The 18600-nt window shown below is 40.1% G+C and overlaps 1 protein-coding gene across 4 annotated transcripts in view; it reads left to right on the top strand.

Moving 5' to 3' along the window:
- grin2bb (glutamate receptor, ionotropic, N-methyl D-aspartate 2B, genome duplicate b) overlaps positions 1-17928 on the top strand; it is a 112412-nt gene extending 94484 nt beyond the window's left edge. For 3 of the 4 annotated variants that reach the window (XM_089132016.1, XM_039687296.2, XM_039687278.2), the window contains exons 13-17: positions 579-808; positions 1749-1909; positions 3459-3646; positions 8229-8467; positions 11785-17928. In XM_089132016.1, coding sequence (XP_088988142.1) covers positions 579-808; positions 1749-1909; positions 3459-3646; positions 8229-8467; positions 11785-14256 — 3290 coding nt within the window. In that variant the 3' untranslated portion in view covers positions 14257-17928. The remainder of the gene's footprint in view (positions 1-578; positions 809-1748; positions 1910-3458; positions 3647-8228; positions 8468-11784) is intronic. The other variant, XM_039687303.2, reaches the window with a different exon arrangement.
- The last annotated feature ends 672 nt before the right edge of the window (positions 17929-18600 follow it).

The following is an 18600-nucleotide window of genomic DNA, read 5'->3' as shown; positions in this document are numbered from 1 at the left end:
GTAGCCGCTGATTACAAGTGCAACATTGTAAAGGGTCCATCTAAAAACAGATGCACCAAATGAAATACATTGGTATGGCGGTATATTAAAAATTAATATCATAACAAAAATATACACCTGTTTTCGGTATAAACCGGTCAGCGCAATCTCATCCCAAGACGTCATATAACTGACATCTTGGGACGTCTTTTGACCATACGTCAACATCAGCTGTCTTAGGGTACCCTTGTTGCCAGCTATTTTGACAATAATGGCTGTATGTTGAGTTATTTTCAGAGGACAAAATATTTAAGTAGCACAATGAATACTCTAAAATAAATCCAAGTTTCATTTCTATAGTATTGTACCTTTTTTACATTGAGTAAATATAGTAAAATGTTTGTTAAAATGTGAGGGGTGTACACACTTTTTGTAGTTTTATGTCTTAATTTTCTAGCCATCTAAAAATGCTAGCAGTCTATAGTCTAGTCTATTAATTAGCATTTTTTCATCTGCCCTTTTACTCCTCTCTGATTCCTATTAAATGATAATGTAATAACTCCCTATTTCAATTTCTTTACCTCTTTACACACAATTAGAGCCCGGCGGTCCCTCCTTCACCATTGGAAAAGCTATTTGGCTACTTTGGGGTTTGGTCTTCAATAACTCTGTGCCCGTGCAGAACCCCAAAGGCACCACTAGCAAGATCATGGTATCGGTCTGGGCCTTCTTCGCTGTGATTTTCCTGGCCAGCTACACTGCCAACCTGGCCGCGTTTATGATTCAAGAGGAATATGTGGACCAGGTGACTGGCCTGAGTGATAAAAAGGTAAGAGTGTTTATTGGTCAAATTCAGCAGTAACTATGGGAATCTGAAAGCTGTTATTAAAAATTTAGTTCTCGTTGATCTCATTTATCCTTCGGTCAAAAAAAATGTGATCTAAGGACATAATAAGCTGGAGGTTTTTTCTCAGACGACCGCCTTGAACTGAACGTGATTTGACTTGATACACCAGACTCTACTTCATCCTTGGTGTTAAACAGCTAAGGTTAATTTGCCAAGACTAGCCAATAAATGATGCAATATTTAAGGTGCACTGTGTAATTTGTTATATGCTCTTTTGTTTAATGTGCCGAGACAGCTGTAGGGCATTTGTGGGTCTTCTGTGGCCCTGGCGCTTTAAAAACATTGCTTTGTTTGCGTGATCTGACATGATCAGTTAGATCATTAATGGTTTAGCCAGTGACACGGGTTTGGGACGGGAGTATCTGTGGCTGAAATTTGAAAAAACATTTGCCATTTTTATGTATTTAATTAACTGAATAAGTGCATATGAAACACTAATACTACTGTTTATGATCCACAAATGACTGATGACATATGTGGGTAACCACATGCTGACTGGTTTAGTGATAATTTGTTTTTGTTTTTCTGTCGTCTTTGCGTGGAAAATAGTGGGCTAATGTGAATTAGCCAGCCACTATGAAACTGAAAACAAGATTTGACTCTGAGCGGGTGCTGTAGCCCGTTTAATAATTGATGTGGTGAGATTTTGTTTTTTACTCTAAGTCATGCTTTACTTTTTATGTCTGGCAAAGCTTTTAGTGTCTAGAGAACATAGTCCATGTGTTTACACAGGAAATGGTTATATTATAAATGGTGGAGAAAAGGTTTTTTGAAGTGACGCCTCTCCTCACACTTTGTCCCTTGAGTGTTCATTGACAATGTGGACCCTGCTGAGTTATATATTTTTCTCTCTCTTATCAAGTTTCAACACCCGAATGACTTTTCCCCTCCGTTCCGGTTCGGTACTGTGCCCAATGGCAGCACAGAGAGAAACATAAGGAATAACTACAAGGAGATGCACAGCTATATGACCAGCTTCCACCAGAAAAACGTAAACGAGGCGCTCCACAGCCTGAAGACGGGGTGAGAACGAAAAAAGAGAAAAATTATGAAAGAGAGAGTTTATGATATCTGCATGAAAAGAATATAAAGGGTGAAAAAGAGGGGAAGACAAGGAGATTAACTCTAAAAGTTGCCAGCATTTTTTATCATTTTCTCAAAAGTTTTATGGCCCCCAGAATGTTTTGTTGTATGAATATCTGAATATATCAAAAGAAAGAAAAGACCCTCAGCGTTTAAACAAAAAAAGAAAACTTTTTGTATCCAGTTCGATCCAGATCCAACTCCTCCCACCTTACGTAACATACCTAAACCCTACCCATCTCCGCCACCTGATCCCTAACCCCACCTATCCATCTTCACCACTTAAGGCCAATTTATACTTCTGCGTCGAGGGTACGCCGTAATGTGCGGCGTTGGCTACGCACGTAGGCGACGCCGTTATGAGCATTTATACTTCTGCGTTCAGGTCTTGTTGCTCTGCAGTACTGCTCCGAAACGCTAGTTGGCGGCGGAGAGTTTTAATGTTCCACTGTGTTTAGATTTCTCGCGGCTAGGGTACTACAAGCAATAGCGATTGAAAGAGAGTGGATCATGTTGGAGTTGGAGCTTATTGAGGTGGAAAAACAGTTCACTTCAGTGAAATTACTAAAACTGAAAGGCAGAAATGAGAGAAGACGTCGGAGGAGATGGTACGTGTGGAAATCATAGACAGTGATGGAAATGCGTGAGAAGGTACGTGCGGAAATGCGTAGGAGGAAATGCGATGCTACCAAGCCGACCAATCACCGATCTTGCGGTCCACGTCGTCGCGACGTGTAGTTACATTTTTGAGGAGGTGCGCGTCAGGCGACGGCGAAGGGTACGCGCAATGGGACGCGTCTGTGCGTATGCTACGCCGTACCTACTGCGCGCACCCTACGCAGAAGTATAAATTGGCCTTTACACTCTTAGAAGAAATGGTTCTATTTAGAACCAGAAATGGTTCCATCCCCCACTTCATATATGGAACTCAAAAATGGTTCTATATAGAACCATTTTTTTTTTGGTAAAAGGTTCTATTGGCCAAGTATGAAACCCCAGGGTTCTATATAGAACCCAGAGGAACCCTTTTTTTAAGAGTGTATAGAACCTTTTAGGGGTTCTAAATACAAAGCGTTGATAGAACCTTTTAAGGTGGACTTTGTAGCTGTTTATTTGTTGCTGACCAGGAAAAAAACTGGGAAGTAACTGTGTTTAACACAGGGTTGTTATTGTTAATTAAAACAATATTTTAATTGCTTTACATTTTAATTACTTCAAATAAAATGAACTTCAACTGAAATACAATTTTATTTCAGCTATAGCTAAATTTTTTACTTTCTTTTAGTTTAAGTTAAAGTACTAAAATAACAAACTAAATAAACAGGAACTTAATACGATATATATATATATATATATATATATATAAATGACTAAATATGTAATTAAAAAATCGAATTAAAAACTATAATATTGTATCAATAATACTGAAAATAACACTAAGGAATTATTGACATTCTAACATATTGCTCTTCTCTCTCTTGCTCTGTAGTAAATTGGATGCATTTATCTACGATGCAGCGGTCTTGAACTACATGGCCGGACGCGATGAGGGCTGTAAACTGGTGACCATTGGCAGTGGTTATATCTTTGCCACTACAGGGTATGGCATTGCCATTCAGAAAGACTCAGGCTGGAAGAGGGCAGTGGACCTCGCCATTCTGATGCTTTTTGGAGATGGTAAATTTTGTCTTCTTTTTTTTTTTCCTCCAATTTGTCATTGCATTGGATGATTGTGATAAACAAGTCAGTCTTAATCTCAGGCTTCCTACACAGTATGGAAAATTATGGAATTTGATTTGAGTAATTTCCAGGTCTGGAAACGAATGGGATTTTGAAATGTTTAGGAACCCTGTAATCGGCACTAATAATTTTAAGATGAAAGAAAAATGTTCTTGAGTTTTTTTATCATCTGATTCGCTAAAAAATTATGCAAATCTGGCAACCCCACAAACACACCCCAAAATTCTACAAAGCACAATTTGCACGATGGAACGTATATAACAGATAGCAAACAGTGCCTGGTTAAATGGGTTGTGGGTGGTTAGTGAATAAGACGTGTTTTTGCACTGAAATGCTGTTCACAAAAGTGCCATGAATGTGTAGAGAATTCACAGCTTGAGATGTTTACTTCATTCACTTCTTCTTTAAATGGTTCTCAATGTGCCCTCAAAGCAAACAGTTTTGAAAAATACCTGGCAGCAGATGACTAGTGCCTACACTGTCTGTTAGTATGCCAACAAGTATGCCACACAAAATGGTAGTATTAGATGTGTGAAACTATGGCAGCCTGTTTCTCAGAGCCTCCTTTGTGTGAGATTCGCATTCTGTTAAAGCATAATAAAGTTAATACTGAATTACTGTACTCTCTAAATTATAAATACTGTCCTAATGTAGTGTACCAAGTAACTGTAATAGTTGTACTGTAACAGCAATAGATCTCCACATTTCCAATTCATTTTGATGATGATAGAGCTTTCCTTTAGAACCCACTATTAATCCAGCAGATCCAGAGGCTATTTCTGGAGTCATCCTCTCTTACCCAAACAGCATCTGAGATGACAGGCTGTTTGGAACACATCCAAAGACACATGCCCTATGCACCCCATACAAGCATAAACAGTGTTAGTGATTTCAGATATTAAAGGGATAGTTCACCCAAAAATGAAAATTCTGTCAGTATTTACTCACCCTCATGTTGTTCCAACCCCGTAAGACCTTCGTTCATCTTCGGAACACAAATTAAGATATTTAAGATATTAAGATTGCTCCTGCATACTAGTCCATAGGCTTCTTGAGGGAATGACTTGCTGGCCTCGAAAAGTCATTAAAGGACATCGTTAAAATAGTCCAAGTGACTACAGTGGCTCAATCTTAAGTTTATCAAACGACGAGAACATTTTTGTACGCAAAAACAACAAAAATAACGACTTTATTTCAACTATTCGTTTATTTCTCCCTCTGCGCGAGTCAGGTTACTAGTTTAATAGCGTAAGCTTCTGTTATTGTACGTCACACGCATCACACACATGACCAGCGTCGGCCAATAGTGAGCCTACGTGTGACGTAGCTTTACGCAATCACACTACGTTAACAGACTACAGGCCCATAGAGAAGGAAGTAAATATTTGAAATAAAGTCGTTATTTTTGTTTGTTTTGGCGCACAAAAAGTGTTCTCGTCGTTTGATAAACTTAAGATTGAGCCACTGTAGTCACTTGGACTATTTTAACGATGTCTTTAATGACTTTTAGATGCCATCAAGTGTCATTCCCTCAAGAAGCCTATGGACTAGTATGCAGGAGCGATCTTAATATCTTAAATATCTTAATTTGTGTTGCGAAGATAAACGAAGGTCTTACGGGGTTGGAACAACATGAGGGTGAGTAAATACTGACAGAATTTTCATTTTTGGGTGAACTAACCCTTTAAGTATATATTGTAAAGAGAGCTTATAGATATATGGGCACAGTCATACAAAATCAGATTGGCATCTAGATACATTTTTATAATATATATCCCATTTAGTGATTCCACATGTATACATGGGTATGTCACACAAGCGGGATGCATTAGAATAGATTAGTGGCACAATGCAGTCAGTCAACCGTAGTTCGGCACACTGACAGTGGTATGGCATGTAAAGGTGCGTTTGGATGTCACATGTTGTTATATAAGCTACCAAATGATCCAGGAGCAGGGGCAGAGGCCTATTTACAAGTGTCAAGGGGGTCCTTGTGTTATCTCAAAAGTACACTGGGAAGGCATCAACTGTGTGGCATATACATGTAGGTACACATGAATGCACCGGCACAGCATGCAAACACCTGCGCGCACATTCGCCCTCACATACGGTGAGGAAAATAAGTATTTGAACACCATGGGTGTTTTGCAAGTTCTCACACTTAGAAATCATGGAGGGGTCTGAAATAGTCATCGTAGGTGCGTGTCCACTTGTGACAGTCCCGAAAATCCGGAAATCACATTATTTGTACGATACAGCTGTATTTGAACACCTGTCTATCAGCTAGAATTCTGACCCTCAAAGACCCGTTAGTCTGCCACTCCATTTATCATCCTAAATTAGATGCACCTGTTTGAGGTCGTTAGCTGCATCAGTAAGAATCCAACTACTAACATGGCCAAGACCAAAGAGCTGTCCAAAGAGACAAAATTGTACACCTCCACAAGGCTGGAAAGGGCTACGGGGAAATGGGCTTTATGCCCAGCTGCACTACTTGCTGAACTTCAGCCAGCTCCGTGTTTCCTGTCTGCAATTATTGGCCAAATTGATTAATCCAGGTGTGCCTGACCTCAGTTGTCATGGCAACAATAATCAGACACACCTGAATTAATCAATTTGGCCAATAATGGCAGACAGGAAACAAGAAGCTGGCTGAAGTTCAGGAAGTAGTGCAGCTGGGCATAATGCCCATTGCCAAGCAGCTTGGTGAAAAAAGGTCTACTGTTGGAGCAATCATTAGAAAATGGAAGAAGCTAAACATGACTGTCAATCTCCCTCGGACTGGGGCTCCATGCAAGATCTCGCCTCGGGGGGTCTCAATGATCCTAAGAAAGGTGAGGAATCAGCCCAGAACTACACGGGAGGAGCTGGTCAGTGACCTGAGAAGAGCTGGGACCGCCGTTCCCAAGGTTACTGTTGGTAATACACTAAGACGTCATGGTTTGCCCTGCTTAAACCAGCACATGCCAAGGCCCGTCTTAAGTTTGCCAATGACCATTTGGAGGAGTCATGGGAGAAAGTCATGTGGTCAGATGAGACCAAAATAGAACTTTTGGGTCATAATTCCACTAAACGTGCTTGGAGGAAGAATGATGAGTACCATCCCAAGATCACCATCCCTACTGGGAAGCATGGCGGTGGTAGCATCATGCTTTGGGGGTGTTTTTCTGCACATGGGACAGGGCGACTGCACTGTATTAAGGAGAGGAACAACCTCCTTCCCTCAGTTAGAGCATTGAAGATGGGTCGAGGCTGGGTCTTCCTACATGACAATGACCCGAAGCACACAGCCAGGATGACCAAGGAGTTGCTCTGTAAGAAGCATATCAAGGTTCTGGCGTGGCCTAGCCAGTCTCCAGACCTAAACCCAATAGAGAATCTTTGGAGGGAGCTCAAACTCTGCGTTTCTCAGCGACAGCTCACTAACCTGACTGATCTAGAGAAGATCTGTGTGGAGGAGTGGGACAAAATCCCTCCTGCAGCGTGTGCAAAACTACAGGAAACGTTTGACCTCTGTAATTGCAAACAAAGGCTACTGTACCAAATGAAGAGTTCAGATGCTAAAGCCTCTAAATGCCATTTGAACTTTTCTTCTTTAATGATGATTTTTATCAAACTTGTATATTTAAGTTCAGTAATTTCACTTAAATAACAATTAATAGGTAATTATCATTGCAATTTAAGTGAAATCACTGAACTTAAATATACAAGTTTGATAAAAATCATCATTAAAGAAGAAAATTTCAATGGCATTTAGAGGCTTTTGCATCTGAACTCTTCAAATATTAACATTGATTTCCTCAGGCGTTCAAATACTTATTTGCAGCTGTATCATACAAATAAATAGTTAAAAAAATCATACATTGTGATTTGTGGATTTCACAGTGGACATGCACCTCCGATGACAATTTCAGACCCCTCCATGATTTCTAAGTGGGAGAACATGCAAAATAGCAGGGTGTTCAAATACTTATTTTCCTCACTGTAGGTATTTGATGGATCTGAAGGCTTAAGTCACCAAGTAAAGTTCTCGGTGTGTAATAGAAAAGTGGCCACTGAATGGATGGAATCTTTTACATGTGTGTTTTTTGAGTATATTTGTGTAGGCTATATCTGAATTTGCCCCTAAAGACTGACCAGCAGGACACCCAATTGGTGTTTTGGAGTTTGATCTTGTCCCTCCAATGTAAGGCCTCTCTGGGCCCTTATTAGAGCTGGAAACCAAATCTCAAGTGACTCCCATAAGCAATCATTAATGAGAAGAGAGCTTCAGTGCACATGAGTTTTGGATTAATCCGTCTTGACAAATGTTACACTTCACAGGGGCCGTAATTTGTTTACAGTGCGCAGTTTTGTGGGGGCTCTAAATAAATGCACTGCTGAAATCGTGAACGGACACACTCAAGAGCTCTCGAAGCCCACAAACACACAAAACAAACTACAGAAAGTAAAAATTCAACGATTCGTAAACACTCGCTCTCTTTTTCAATTTAGCAATCTTTTTTTTTTTTTTTTGTAGGTGAGATGGAAGAACTTGAGGCTCTGTGGCTGACTGGCATCTGCCACAATGAGAAAAATGAGGTGATGAGCAGTCAGCTGGATGTAGACAACATGGCAGGTGTGTTCTATATGCTGGGAGCTGCAATGGCCCTGTCCCTTATCACATTCATCGCAGAGCACCTCTTCTACTGGCAACTGCGATTCTGCTTCATGGGTGTGTGCTCGGGCAAGCCCGGCGCCACCTTCTCCATCAGCAGGGTGAGTAGCAGGTTTACTTCTGAACTTTTGATCTGCGGGCAAACAACCACAAGGGTTGACCCAATTCTGGAGCCAACAGCCTATTGAGTTCAGTTAGTTCTTGAAGCTTTGGAGACTAGGAGCACATATAAGAGATTTTACATTGCTAATCATTTTCTTAATTGGTATCTTTGCCTTGCTGCCCACTAATATATCTTTCCTATACTCAAAGTTGTATTTGAGTATATTTTTTTTCCCCATATTGTGATGTACAATCGGTTGGGGTGTACTTCTATGCATCTTGGTTGTTGATTGGATTTTGAGATGTGGGCGTTACATTCAAAAGTGGAGGCAGATGAACGCAAGCATGCAAGGGGTGAAGAAGGTGCCTTTCAAACCATGTTGAAATTACCGTAATTTAAGGTTTCAACTTGTAAAAAAACGTTCACGTCCTTTTAGAGCTCGTAATTACAGCTTGTAAGATGGGACTGTTCTGGGAGCTCCTACTTGTACAACGTGAACGCTGTACCACCTGACCGCTGCAGATTCGTTTAGGCATTGATAGTGTCACCATAGAAAAGCATAATTCCAGGTCAGAGGAGGTGAACAGAACGTCACGTACAGTATATAGTCATCTCAAGCCTACGATCATTATGACAGGGCGTGAGCGCATCATGAAGTCTTGTTATTTTCACCGGAAGATCCAGTTATGACTGGTATGACTTTTTTTTTTTTTACATGGTAAGGTCTACAGTATTACATACATTTAGAAAATTGGGTGAATTTCCATTTCATGCCAACTTTAAGATGATACATTTTCCTGAGAAATATTAAGATGTGTTTTCAATAAATGTTTTTTGAATGTAATTTAATAGCTTTACGCACAAACTTAACTTTATGCAATTGGCTGTTTTTGGCTCTTGGGTGAATTTTAGTATTTTAAGGACTTTATGTATTTTTACTGGAAACAACACAAATACAGTGATTAAGAAAATTATTTTGCTGTGTAAAATGAAAATGAACATTTCCTTTACATCAGAAGCATTAAATCTTAAGACTGAAACTTTTGGATGATGATTACATTTGATTTCAGTTTTATTGTACATTTATTGAGTTTTGTATAAAATTTGTGATAAATGTGGTATATTATGCAAAAAGGGTTTCATTTCATTCTGATGTGTGTAGGGTAAAGGGCAAACACGTTCAGTGCCCATTTTGTGCATATGCAGTATTAATAAATCAAAACCTTGATCTTGAGATAACAGGCCAAAGCAGCACAGTCCCTCATTCTAGACATTCGGACATCAAATCATGCCTCAAGCAATTTGGAGTGGTGCCATGACCCACATAATGTCTGCGATGAACAAAGAGGGAGTAAATATCAGTTAATCGGACCAAATTGGCAAGTGGCTCAAAGATAAACCTGACTTTACCCCAGTTCACAAAATATTGAGGCTTACTATACCGGATTACTATATTGGTTTGTTACCCAACAGGGCAATTTGCAAGACCAGTTTCCTGAACAGACACACCGATTTTCTTACTAGATGTATTTCCCTTTGAGATGTAGATGCGTGTGCTGAGGTGAGGGTAAGAAGAATCTAAAATGAATAGAGGGAAAAAAGCAAAATACTAAATGGGAGAGAATGGAACCTCTCAAGAGAAAGAAGGAAAGAGAAAAAGAAACGAGATAACACTGAATAGAGAATATGTTCCAACCCAATCGGATTGAAGGGTCAGGAGATGAATGAGAATAAGAGTCACACTGGGAAGGATGACCTGAGTTTAAAAAAAAAAACAGAAGGTAGTGGAGATAAGAGGAACATAAAGAGAAGAGGGAAAAAATACACGAGTGGTGGATAGACACTAAGCGTGACTAAGAGCAAGACAGGAAACATTTCTGACATGTTGCCTCACTGGAGGGACAGATCGCCAGTAGAAGACTAACCTTTAGCCTTTGAAATGTTTTGAGCAGAAATTCTATCTGTTCCACATGTGTTTTATGTATTATTTGTTATGAAAAGGTTTTATATTGTTTATATATATATATATATATATATTAGGGCTGTGCAAAAGTTAATTGCGATTAATCGCATCCAAAATAAAAGTCTGTGTTTACATAATATATTTGTGTGTGCTGTATATAATTATTTTGTATATATAAATACCTATGCATGCATGTATATATTTAAGAATTATTTGCGCTTAAATTCTGTATATATTTATAAATACATAATCTATATTATATAAATATAAATATTTCATATATGAATAACACATTTTCTTAAATATATAGATGCATGTGTGTGTATTTATATATACAAAATAATTATATACAGCACACACAAATATATTATGTAAACACAGACTTTTATTTTGGATGCGATTAATCACAATTAATTTTTGCACAGCCCTAATATATATATATATATATATATATATATATATATATATATATATATAATTTTAAAAGACAGTATAGTGCATCTCAACATTTATTAGTCTGAAATGGAAACACCCAACAGTATAAAAGATAATGAAGTATTTTGACTCCCAGCCAGTCTCACAATAGCAATTTGCCATTAAGAAATTTGTTTGATAAAATACAGCCAAAACTACAAAGATAAATGGATTAAAATGAAGTAAATCTGCATCATGGTGAATGAGCTGGAGAGGTTTATTGAAATATTGTGTAATTAATTTGTCGTGGCAGTGATGAAGGACAGACACACATGAGTAGACACAGTGGTGTCAGCTGAATTTTAATTACATTGATTGAAGACATTGATAGACAGTCAAAACCACAGTTACCGCAACCATGTCACAATGTCGTCATCAATCACAACCTCTTTCGCCCCTGCTGTTTCTCTTTCTTGAACTAATTCCATTCTCGTTTTTTTCTCTCTCCTTTCAATTCTTTATGACTCCCTCATTTTCCATTGCCTCTTCTTGTATTTATAATCTCAAAAGGTTAAAGACAGTGATGGATAAACTGTTCATTTTAAACATGACGTGATGAAATAAAATCCCTCAAATACGTTTTTAAAATGTATAATATTCTTTTTTCCTCCAGCAGGCTTTATAAAACTAAAGTACAGCATAAAAATGACTGTAAGAACAGTAATTACAAAACTAATTTGAAAACATAAATACTTTAAAACTATTTAAGACTTGACTAAGACGTAGCCTTGAAAGGTTTGAGTTGAACTTTGCATCAGAATTGTGAACATGTCTGCTGCTAATTAAACTTTTCATTAAACAAATCTAATCCCACATTGTTTGTTTCTTCTTCCCTTTTCCTTTTTTTTTTGCTTTCCCTCATTTTATCTGTCCAACAGGGCATCTACAGTTGCATCCATGGTGTTCAGATTGAAGAGAACAAATCAGCCCTTAACTCACCATCAGCCACTATGAACATGAACATGAACAACACCCACTCCAACATTCTTCGTTTGTTGCGTACTGCCAAAAACATGACCTCTGTGCCTGGGGTCAATGGTTCACCCCTCAGCGCATTGGACTACAGCCATCGTGAGTCAGCCGTTTATGACATCAGTGAACACCGGCGCAGCCTCGTGGGCCACACGGACTGCAAGCCTCCACCGTACCTGCCAGAGGACAACATGTTCAGCGACTATGTAAGCGAGGTGGAGAGGACTTTTGGGAACTTGCACCTGAAGGACAGCAACCTGTACCAGGATCATTACCTACACCACCATGGGGGCACGGGATCCGAACTGGCTCTCGGTATGTCGGGTCCCCTGCCTAACCGACCTCGTAGCTTAGGGAGTGCCAGTTCATTGGAGGGTGGGTACGATTGTGACAGCTTAGGGGGAGGGGTAGCGCCCATCTTCACCACCCAGCCACGGCAGTCGCTGACGCATCGGAACAGGGAAAAGTTTGACCTGATTGCTGGTCACCCAACCCAGTCAAGCTTCAAGTCTGGCCTGCCTGATCTATACGGAAAGTTCTCCTTCAAGGGTGGGGCCTCCAGTTCAGGTTTTATAGCAGGACATGACAGGTACTGTGGGGGAGGTGGGGTGGGATCGGGAGGGGATGACGGAAACATTCGATCCGACGTGTCTGATATTTCCACTCACACCGTGACCTACGGGAACCTCGAAGGGCACGGCAAACGGCGCAAGCAGTACAGGGACAGCCTAAAAAAGAGACCCGCCTCTGCCAAGTCTCGCCGTGAGCAGGATGAGATTGAGCTTGGATTCAGGAGACGCCCCCACCACACTATCCATCATCACCATCATCATCCAGCAACACAGGCACACCGCTCAGCCACCCCACCCGTGGACCGCAAGAGCCAGAGAAGTGGAAACGGCACCTCCTATCTGTTCAGAGACAAAGATAATTTGAGGGACTTCTATGTGGATCAGTTTCGAGCCAAGGAAGGGGCATCTCCATGGGAACATTTGGATTTAAGTGATGCTCCAGGAATGGGTGGAGGTGGTTGCGGTGGAGTAGTTAGTAGCGGTGGTGCTGGGGGAGCGTGCACTAGTTTGGTTCCCATTGAAGATTTCCTGAAAGGTAAATCCAAGAAGACAGAATGTAAGGGTGGAATGGGAGGAGGATCGCCTGGGCAACAGGGCCATGCATGCTGGGAAAAGGGCATCGGAGGGGTGGGAGGGTTGGCTGGAGGGGATTGGGAATGTCGCAATTGCCACAGTGGAGGGGTTGGAAGTGGAGGAAGCAAGCCAGTTTGCATGCATGGGGGAGGCGGGGCCGGGGCCTATCCAGCTGCTGGGGGAGTTGGGGGATCCAGTGGTGGGAGTGGACAAATCTCAAGTCGCCCTAGTTCCGCCTCCTGCAAGCGGTGTGATTCGTGCAAGAAACCGGGCAACTTATATGACATCAGTGAGGACAACCACCTCCTCTTGGATCAAATTGGGGGCAAGCACCCTCTGGAGAGTGGAAAGGGAGGGGGAGGCACGGGGGCCCAAACCCAGGTACAGAGGCGGAAATTTGGCCCAGGTGGTAAGGTTTTGCGCAGGCAGCACTCTTATGACACGTTTGTAGAGCTGCAGAAGGAAGGGGCGGGCAGGATGGGTGGGTTTGGAGGCAGTGGTGGAGCGTCAATGCTTCCTCCACCCCGAAGCGTGAGCCTAAAAGACAAAGACCGCTACATGGAGGGCGCAAGCCCCTACGCCCAGATGTTTGAGCAGTATGCGGGAGGGGAGCGGGAGACAACATATTTTGGGGACAGAGGGAAGGGCGGGGGTTCATCATTTAGCTTATTTCGTGGGGGTGAAGGTGGGGTGCACCGTCGCTCCGTGGGCGAGAGAGACATGAGGGACAGGGATAGAGGCATGATGGGAGGAGGTGTGGGCGGTACCCGAGGGGTCGGGACTTACTCCTTGTCTAAATCTCTCTACCCAGATAAGGTGAACCAGAACCCATTCATCCCAACCTTCGGCGACGACCAGTGTCTATTACACGGCGCCAAATCATACTACGTCAAAAAGCAGCAGGCACAGCCGCAGCAGCAACAGACGCCACAACAGCAGCAGCAGCAACAGCTCCTCAACAACAGTCGGGCTGACTTCCGGGGCTCCATGGGGGTGACTTCCTATTTGCCTGCTTCCGCAACTTCTGGGGTGCTGTCCAATGTGGCCCCTCGGTTCCCCAAGGAGCTATGTCTGGGCGGGCCTCTTGGCAACCACCACGGTGGGGGACCTAGCAACAACAAGCTGCTGTCAGCAAGGGATGGGTTAGGAATGGGTCAAGGACAGAGACCGTTTAATGGATCGAGCAACGGACACGTTTATGAGAAGCTTTCCAGTATAGAGTCTGATGTCTGAAGATGGGAGTCAGAAGCAGATATACGCATACAGAAACGTGGAAAAGAAGCCAACGGACATGTGGAATGATGAATCAGAGACAACTGAAAAGACAGTGTGTAATTAGTACCTTCATGCCCACAAAAAGAAGAAGAGGAAACCGTGTCTAAGGAACTGACTCACGCTTTCATTAAGTTACGCGGATCGTGTGCTGCCAAGCGTACGTATGTAAATAGAGAGGGGACCTGCCCACTGTTGAAAAGTTGAGATTAAGGGGAAAACCTGTTTATTCCTCTCTTTTATTCTCATTTTTTTTTTTTTTTTTGTATATCCAACTATTCCCCTGCTCCTAACATCAAAATAGTGGCCGATCCAGTTGGAGACAACCGTGTACAATCCTTTGTACAATTGTGGATGGAAATCAGTTAATCTTTTTAAACAACAGGGTAAAACTTACAATAATTGTATTGATAATGTTCTTGATAATAATATTATTATATATTATTACAATGTTTATGATGTTCCATTTGGGCTTGGTTTCTGGATGTTTTATGCTGTTATATATTTGTACTGTAGTTTAAGTTCTTGGTTAACAAACCACTTTGCGGGAGGCTTATTTGATTTGTCAATTGACCTAATTTGATCGTTAATTGAGTTGTAGACAAATGTGGATTCCATAAAGGTTCTTTATTATTGGTTATTCAAGTTTATTTTACCAGTATGGAGTGCTGTGAAATGTGTGTACAAGGCATGATTCGCAAAGTACCTCAGCTGTACTTGAGATATCATTGTAAAGGAAATGTATTCTTTTCTCCTTATTTTATAATGTTGTTAGAAAAATATGGGTTTAATACACAGCACGTTATGTGCCTTACGAAGACTTACAGAATACCAGATTTACAGGTCATATTGCCATGGTAACTTTCTGGCCACTGGACACAGATTTGTCATTGGATGATTCATATTATTCTGGAACCTTCCTTATAATGATATAAGCACTGATATGGAGTATCCAGCAGTGAGGAGATGTAAAGTAGCCTGAATGTGTTCGTAACATTAATATCGAGAACTTGGTTCTAAAGAAAACCAGTGAAATGATCATTCTGACGAGTTCTAATAATAGAAACGTAGGATATTTGAGGTTTGCACAACATTGTACAGTGCATAGTATCGTCCCTGAGAGTTGAGCTGCAGTTGTATGATGTTATCTACAATATAGAAACAAGATTTTTTTTCTTCACAGTCCCCCATTTCTTTGATCACGCAGTATAACAACTGTGTCTTGGATTTGTTTCCTCTTAGAATGCAGTTAGTGTTGGATATGCTTATCTGTACTTTCCTTAGGGAGACACACGGTATGTAGGGTTTTGCAAGATTCTCAGCAAATGCTTGCATTTTGTTCTGTAAATATTCATTTTTTTTTCCCACTTTGTACAGTGAATAGACAGAAAGGATGTAACTCTACAGATTTATGTCTTACCATAATCGTTAGATATTAGAGTGAAGGTTAACAATCCAACTTTGCTGCAGTTAAAACTCATTAGTATGGATAAACATTAAGAATTTTTCTATATCCTCCCTATCGCTGTCCAGGCTAATACAATCCTTTACCGCACCTGTACAGCAGAAGTGGAATTTTCTAGATATTTTCGTCCTTTTTTTAAACAACTTAATACACGATAATGGTAGGGATGGCTCCAGTTATTTAAAGTACCCTAACCGTTTAAAGTTAATTTGCAGTTTTAATACCCACTTATGAAGTAGAGGTATATCTCAGGAATTTTGGATGGGCACAGGCAAAAACAAACATATCATTTAGCTAAATTGCCTAATTACATAAATCAATAAACAAGTGAACTCATTTAATTGGATAAATGTGAGGTTCGTTGCAAACTTCTTTCCCCCCCCCCCCCCCCCCATCATTTTCAAAACCACAAATGAACTCATGACAGGGCAGTCTGAACACATCGTCCCACACTAAAAATCCTTTACTTGAAGTTAGTTGTGTTTATTGCAAATTTTCTTTGTGAATGAACTGTTAGCCAAACAGATCTCCACTTTAAGCACAATGTTTATAATATTTGGTTTTGATGTATAGCTATCAGTTTGTGAATTTTTATCTTAACTTTTGCCATTCTTATTTGACTCAGAGTTTGTGTTTAAGACGAGCATGCGTGTCTTTTACTTATTTATCGCCATATCTTTCATACATTTATGTCTATTTAGATATCATGCCTGCTCTTGTTCTTGCCATATGTTGATAAACTGTGCATCATACAGGTTCAGGGTGATTCAATAGATGCGCTGATTCTAATGAACTGATGAGATCTTTGAAAAATGGATATGTATGGAATAAAACCTTGTTAGGGAAATTATCAGTCAAACCCAAATCTTGGTGATAATGCCAGATTTTGTCGGATCATTTCAATTAGGTAAGGAGATGACCATTTTTGTGTCCGAAGCTAATTTTGTCGCACAAGATTTTCTCATGATACCTTTCTTTGCATGTAACCTTTTTTTGCAAAAGAAAAAAAAATATTTCCCTTAATATTTTTTTATGCTTGGTCTACTTTTTTCTTTTATTTAGTAAATCCTTTAAAGATATCTCATAAGATATCTCATTACAGAGTGGCATTTTTTTAAGAGCAAGAGACCATGGCATTTCCTCTGTGTTTGTACTGGAGAGTCAAGCCTATAGTTTTTAGTAGTATACTACAGTGTGTAGAAGAAGTTTTGTGTGATTGTGTGTGTGTGAGTGTCAGGGACATTTGCCTTTGCTCTTCCTGAAAAGCTTTCCAATTTTATATTTCATTTCGATTTTAAAGATGTGGCCTTGTAAAGGCATGCTGATATCATTTGATAAATACAGGTTTAGTGTGAGACGCAGAATAAAAAATGGACACAGGAGGAACAGTAGCCAATGTTCTGTGTCGTTACAGTGTTTTATTTCTCTCCTCAAACATTCTCATTTTAATTTTCTTGACGAATGGTAGAATAAGACTTCAGTAGTTTGACTCTATTTTATTGGTTTGTCATTTTAGAGCCCTCCCCAGTAAGGTACGTCACATATGATTGTACGTGTATCTGAAATCATATGCTTGATTACCTCTGTGTGAGAGTGGGCATGTGTGCGCACAGGTGTTTGTGTGTGTGTGCGTGTGTGTGAGAGAAGAAAACAGAGCACAGTGCAATGGTTATCTATAATGTCTACTGTAAATAATTATGTCCCCTTTCCATAGACTTTTAATATATGAAGACGAATATTTAAAATATTAAAGTTTGAGATACATTTTTGTCTGGAAGATTTTTTTATAGCCACACGGGGGAAAAACGTTATTAGACCACTGGACCAGGAGCACAGTGCCATTCTAATAGCATCCAAGAAGCAGAATTGAAGACACAAATTTACACCGGCGTTGTCTTTAATTCTGTCCTTCTTGTATTTTAAATCTTACTTACGAATCACAATTGTACAGATTCTGTAAATATGACTAAAAAATGGTTTCTTTTTTCTGTTTTTGTATAGAGAGAGATTACATGTGTTAAGGCTACAATAATAATTTAATGAGACATTTCACAATACTTAAGCTATTGAGAATACAGACACAGTGTGAAAAGTGCTAAGATATATTCTTCTGTCTCTTTGTACAAAACAGTGTTGACTAAAAACAAAATAAAAGGGAGAGATCTCAAGCTTTATAGTCCTTCTGTCTTTTTCCATACATTTCCAGCTGCGAGAATCTGAGAGGAAATGGTGATGATGACACTCCCCTTTTTCCCCCCAGTGTCATCTCATTTGGTTTTCATATTGTTAATATTCAAATTGTAGGACAAATTTTCCTCCGTTTCTTAAGCTTAGGTTTGATTTGTGACATAATGTACATGAAACGTGAAAGGGAGCTTATCCACCGGTGTTGCCCTGGATACGTCTGATTCACTGCATCGTGAACAAATTGCAAGCAAAGTACTTATCGCTCTTTTCACCTATCGAGTCATGTCAAACATATCACATTCTGATTATTGATTCCTGTGTGCGAGAGCTGTTTTTAATCATGAGAATGTCATACATGCTGTTTATTTTTAAAGTAATAGCTGTTTATTTTAAAACCATTTGCAATTCAATATTTCACAAACCTACTCTTTCTATTCCTGTCCTACTCCCCCACTCTCTTTTTCATTCCCTTTTCTCTCTCTCTCTTTCACTAACACGTTTCCTTCAAGCAGCCAATCACAGAATACATTGCAACACATGTAACTATTTCTTGACAATTAACTGTTACCTAGCAACTGGACCTTTAGAGAAAGAAAGGGGGAGAGAGAGAAAAGAAGAAAGATCTGTGTAGTATACTGTGACTTGGTTTGATT

This window comes from Pimephales promelas, chromosome 6 (assembly GCF_988280905.1).
Source record: "Pimephales promelas chromosome 6, fPimPro1.hap1.1, whole genome shotgun sequence".
In the NCBI taxonomy this organism is placed as follows: domain Eukaryota; kingdom Metazoa; phylum Chordata; class Actinopteri; order Cypriniformes; family Leuciscidae; genus Pimephales; species Pimephales promelas.
This window is presented reverse-complemented; position numbering and strand designations above follow the sequence as displayed.